This window comes from Lampetra fluviatilis, unplaced genomic scaffold (genome assembly GCF_964198595.1).
Source record: "Lampetra fluviatilis unplaced genomic scaffold, kcLamFluv1.1 SCAFFOLD_993, whole genome shotgun sequence".
NCBI lineage: Eukaryota > Metazoa > Chordata > Hyperoartia > Petromyzontiformes > Petromyzontidae > Lampetra > Lampetra fluviatilis.
The window spans coordinates 30,001-36,003 of record NW_027621522.1 but is presented as its reverse complement, the minus strand read 5'-3'; the positions used below and the strand labels follow the sequence as shown (position 1 = coordinate 36,003).

Sequence of the window (6,003 nt, the reverse complement as noted above, 5' to 3'; positions counted from 1 at the left end):
GCGATTTGCGGTGCAGCACTTAACCCCCCCCCCCCCCCGTTAGCCCCCACCTCTCGGATCCCACGGTGGTCCCAGTGCCCCCCCTCCCCCCCAGTGCCCCCCCTCCCCCCAGTGCCCCCCCTCCCTCCCAGTGCCCCCCTCCCTCCCAGTGCCCCCCTCCCTCCCAGTGCCCCCCCTCCCCCCAGTGCCCCCCTCCCCCCAGTGCCCCCCCTCCCCTCCCAGTGCCCCCCCCTCCCTCCCCCCCCCCAGTGCCCCTCTCCCTCCCCTCCTAGTGCCTCCCTCCCTCCCCCCATTGCCCCCCCTCCTCCCCCCCCCCCCTGTGCCCCCCCTCCTCTCGCCCGACCCCCCACCCCCACCTCATTACGAACCGATCTGTAGCGCCCCCACTTACCGCAAACTGGATCCTGGCAGCCGCCCATGATGTACTCGAGGAAAGAGTAAATCTTGATTATCTGCCGCAGACGCGAGCGACAAAGAGGGGGACATCAATCGCGGTGTGACCGCCCCCCCTCACCCTCGGGGGAGCTGGAGCATCCCCACGGGAGGGAGAGACGCGCTGTGCGCTGCTACCCCCCCCCCCACTCCTTACAACATACATCACCATTTAGATAATTAGCAACAAGCGTTGCGGTGTAAACATCGTTTGCGTATATCAGCGCTCGCAACCCCCCCCCCCCCGCCGCCGCCACCCCGTTTGATTGATTTTCACACACACACAGACACACACAGACACACACAGACACACACACACACACAGACACACACAGACACACACTGACACAGACACACACACACAAACAGACACACACAGACACACACATACAGACACACACACAGACACACACACACAGAGAAACACACAGACACACACACAAAGACACACAAAGATAAAAAAACTAAGATCTCCCGTATAGCCTTAACAGACTGTAGGGGCAAGTGCTGTTAGCGAACACCTATAAAGACACACACACACAGACAGACATACAAATACACATACACAAACACACACAGATACACACACAAACACACACAGACACACACAGAAAGACACACACACAGACACACACAGAAAGACACACACACACAGACAGACATACAAATACACATACACAGATACACACACAAACACACACAAACACACATAGACACACACAAAGACACACACGGATACACACACACAAAGACACACACAGAAACACACACAGACACAACAACCGCTATTCACCACTAAGTGGTGGTGACGTCACCACGAAGCTTGTGTCAGGCCATGTGCACCTTGAGGCCACGTGAAGTGTCGAACGCCCGCTGGCAGGAGGTCACGGGGCAGACCCAGGTCCCACGGGTCGACTGACTGAGATGACTGAGATGACTGGCTGATGCACCACCTGTACCCCCTACTGTGCCAACTTGCTGTGCTTTAGCCACCCGGTGCTCCGCTCGTTGTTGTGAGCGTCGCTCCTCCGCCCTCCGTTGTTGTTGGAGGGCGACTGCCTCCAACTGCCCAGTAGCGTCCTTCACGAGCCTCCTCCACAGAGGCCGATCTTGATACCGCTGGTAGCGGTCATCGGCAAGTCCACTCAGCTCCACATCCTCCTGTACCACATCACTCCATCTCTTTTCTAGCCCATGCTGCGCCCGTTTAGCCCCCTCGATTCGGCCGAACAAAAGCTGTTTAGGCATACGGTGGCTGGGCATGCGGGCTACATGACCCAGCCAACGCAGCCTTGCCTGCCGGAGGAGCTCACCGATGGGACTTTGCCGAGATCTTTCAAGGATTTGTGAGCTCCTCACACAATCCAACCTGGTTAAACCCAGGATGGATCGTAGGCAGGCCAGCCTAAATGTTTCTAACCGGCGACGATGCTCCATTAAGGGGGGGTCCACGTTTCGCAGGCGTAGAGAAAGGAGGGAATGACTGTGGCCGAGAAGACCTGAAGCTTCGTGCAGAGCGACAGACCAGGCAGTTTCCACACAGCGTTACGCAACCGATGAAAAGATAATGCCGCTCGACTGATTTGAGACCTCCGCTGCCAAACCGGAGCCGGTCATAAGCACACTGTCCAGGTATGGGAAACTCTCCACTCTCTCCACAACTGCCCCATCACCGATTGGGAGTTGTGGGGGTGGAGTGTCCGATGGTACAAAATACCCAGGCAGGTGCTTAGTTTTGGTGGGGCTGATGGTAAGGCCCCACCTCTTAATGGCACACTCCAGTTTCAGCAGAAGCATCTCTACCTCCTCCTCTGAATGAGCAGCAATTACCAAATCATCGGCATACATAACGTGGTTGACCAATAGGGAGCCATCCCTTGACCGCACCCGGGCATCGATCAGCCTCCCATTATATCTGTACCAAATGGAAATTCCCCCGGTACAGCTATTGAAGGCTTCACGAACTATGTGGTCAAAATAGATGTTAAATAATGTGGGAGCCAGAGGACATCCATGTCGCACCCCAAGGTGTACAGGGAATGGCTCTGACTCCCGGCCACGTAGTTTTACCCGGGCCCGCTCACCATCATGAAGGTCCTTAATGATCGTGAGCAGAGGGGTCAGGGACTCCAAAAGCACGAAGAACAACCCAGAGCCCAGGCCTACTGATGGTATCATAGGCCTTGACCAGGTCAATAAAGCAGAGATGTAGGTCTTGTTGGAATTCCCTACACGGCTGCTGTAGCAGACAGACAGAAAATATGGCATCTGTGCAAGACCGCCCTTTCCTGAAACCGCATTGGGGCTCCGCAAGCCTCTCCTCAGCGTGCCTGGCAAGGCGATGTTGAATAATCATTGCCAGGACCTTTCCCGGCACACTGAGGAGTGAGATGCCCCTGTAGTTGTTACAGTCTGTGCGGTCCCCCTTCTTAAAGATGGGGACCACCAGGGCATCCTTCCAAACACCAAAAGTAAAACACATTGACATTGCGTGTACCGCACAGGTAACAACAACAACAACAGGGATTAAACACAGCTCAGCATTCGTCACCCTCCCCACCCACCCCCCACTGAATAACCTCGCTGCTGATCTTGCCAGCAAAGAGCGTAAACCACCATCACGAGCACTCTCCTCACCCTCGCTAGCAGGGAAACAAAGACCGTCACAGATGACGCCAGCAAGAATGTCCACCGGCAATTGTCTTATGGTTGTTATTGTTTGACTTGCATCACACTGGGAGTTTTTGCACGCAGCGTTGTAACACGGTGGGGTTTCTTTCTTCTGGAAGATTTGCTGGTCTATCCAGGACGTTTCTGTTGCGCGTCGTCGCTTCAAGATGTTTCTCTGTTCGTGTGTTTTGTTTGGTGCGGTTGCACCCGACCAGAGGTCGCAACCGGGTACCCGATACCCGTACCCTACCCGATACCCGGCTACCCGTACTCGGCCGGGTACGGGTAGCCGTTTGCGACCCTGGTGCGGCCGGGTACGGGTAGGCCGTGAGTCACTGGTGAGTCACCGTTTGTCACTCATTTCCCAACGTCTTGTCTCTTCTCACAATTCAAGTTCCTAAAATCAACCCACCCGCGCCTGCAACATGGCTTCATCCCAGAGGTCGCAATCGGGTACCCGTACCCTACCCGATACCCGGCCAGGTACGGGTAGCCGGGTATCGGGTAGGGTAATGGTACCCGTTTGCGACCCTGGTGCGGCCGGGTACGGGTACGGGTAAGGAATCAAAACCCGTTTGCGACCTCTGCCACCCGACTCAAGAGCCGTTTGGGTCACAGGGCAACACCTAATACATGCAGGTAGGGTTCTACCCAAGGGGCCGTCCATAAATGACGTCACGCGATTTTGGACGATTTTTGACCCCCCCCCCCCACCTCGTCACACGGCGTCACAAAAATTCAGACCCCCCCCCCTCAAATATGACGTCACAAAGCTTTGCCCCCCCGCCCCCCAAAAAAATAAAACACGCTTCAAATCGCTTTAAACTATTGTCATTGTAGTGCGTATTTAATGTGGCGCTGCACTCTGATGTTGTAGGAGAAAACATTTATCACAAAGTCTATTTAATTAAGTAGAACGTGTTGTCTATATTTATTTAAAGTTGCACATTTTGATGTGACGTCACATTTCTCAAACCCCCCCTCCCCTCGTCACACATCGTCACAAATGTCTGACCCCCCCCCCCCCACCTAGGTGCGTGACGTCATTTATGGACGGCCCCAAGTCCCCCACATCTCGCCCGCTGATCTCGTGTAGGGGCATAAACCATCGTCACGAGGAGTCACTCAGCCTCGCTCGCAGCGCAGTCTGGCTGCTGCTGTCCGTCGAACAGAGACGGTGGCCACCGCATCGTCATCGTCATCATTGTCATCGTCATCATTGTCGTCATCATCGTCGTCATCGTCGTCGTCATCATCGTCGTCATCTTCATCATTGTCATCGTCATCGTCGTCATCATCATCGTCGTCATCGTCGTCGTCATCATCGTCGTCATCTTCATCATTGTCATCGTCATCATTGTCGTCATCATCGTCGTCATCGTCATCATCGTCGTCATCGTCATCATCGTCGTCATCATCATCATCGTCGTCATCGTCGTCATCGTCATCATCGTCGTCATCATCATCATCGTCATCATTATCGTCGTCATCGTCGTCATCATCGTCATCATTATCGTCGTCATCGTCGTCATCATCGTCATCATCGTCGTCATCGTGCGGTGCTTCCACACGCGCTGCTTCTGCGGCCGTCTGGAACGTTCTCTCCTCCTTCACGATGTTGAGGAGGCCACTGGGAGCTGTGGCACTTTTAAATCACCATCATCATCATCGAGATTGTGTGTGTGCACTGTGTGTGTGCACTGTGTGTGTGTGTACACTGTGTGTGTGTGTACTGTGTGTGTGTGCACTGTGTGTGTGCACTATGTGTGTCTGTGTGCACTGTGTGTGTGTGCACTGTGTGTGTGTGCACTGTGTGTGTGTGTGTGCACTGTGTGTGTGTGTGTGTGCACTGTGTGTGTGTGAGTGTACGTACCCTGCACTGCGCGAGAATGACTGTTCCCGAGTTCTTGTACCGCCGTTTCTTGGCCTTGTACTTGGGGTTGATGCATGGCCACTGCACCTGTGCAACACAAACCAGTCACTCAGTCACCCAGTCACTCAGTCACTCAGTCACACACTCACTCAGTCACTCAGTCACCCAATCACTCAGTCACTCAGTCACACACTCACTCAGTCACTCAGTCACCCAGTCACACACTCACTCAGTCACTCAGTCACTCAGTCACACACTCACTCAGTCACACACTCACTCAGTCACTCAGTCACCCAGTCACACACTCACTCAGTCACCCAGTCACTCAGTCACACAGTCACCCAGTCACTCAGTCACACAGTCACCCAATCACTCAGTCACTCAGTCACCCAGTCACTCAGTCACTCAGTCACTCAGTCACCCAGTCACTCAATCACCCAGTCACACAGTCACCCAGTCACTCAGTCACTCAGTCACACACTCACTCAGTCACTCAGTCACCCAGTCACTCAGTCACCCAGTCACTCAGTCACTCAGTCACTCAATCACCCAGTCACCCAGTCACTCAGTCACACAGTCACTCAGTCACTCAGTCGCCCAGTCACTCAGTCACTCAGTCACTCAATCACTCAGTCACTCAGTCACACAGTCACTCAGTCACTCAGTCACTCAATCACTCAGTCACACAGTCACTCAGTCACCCAGTCACTCAGTCACCCAGTCACTCAGTCACACACTCACTCAGTCACACAGTCACGCAGTCACCCAGTCACCCACTCACTCAGTCACTCAGTCACTCAGTCACACAGTCACTCAGTCACTCAGTCACTCAATCACTCAGTCACACAGTCACTCAGTCACTCAGTCACCCAGTCACTCAGTCACCCAGTCACTCAGTCACACACTCACTCAGTCACCCAGTCACTCAGTCACTCAGTCACCCAGTCACTCAGTCACTCAGTCACACAGTCACTCAGTCACTCAGTCACTCAATCACTCAGTCACACAGTCACTCAGTCACTCAGTCA

The 6,003-nt window shown here is 54.2% G+C and overlaps 1 protein-coding gene across 1 annotated transcript in view; it reads right to left on the bottom strand.

The window, feature by feature from the left end:
• Positions 1-391: 391 nt before the first annotated feature.
• Positions 392-6,003, bottom strand: part of LOC144955363 (copine-4-like) — a gene marked incomplete at its 3' end in the record, with an annotated part of 28,779 nt that continues 23,167 nt past the window's right edge. The window contains exons 8-9 of the mRNA XM_078885606.1: positions 4,976-5,062; positions 392-452 (exon numbers count right to left, since the gene is read on the bottom strand). Of these exons, the coding sequence (XP_078741732.1) occupies positions 392-452; positions 4,976-5,062 (148 nt within the window). The remainder of the gene's footprint in view (positions 453-4,975; positions 5,063-6,003) is intronic.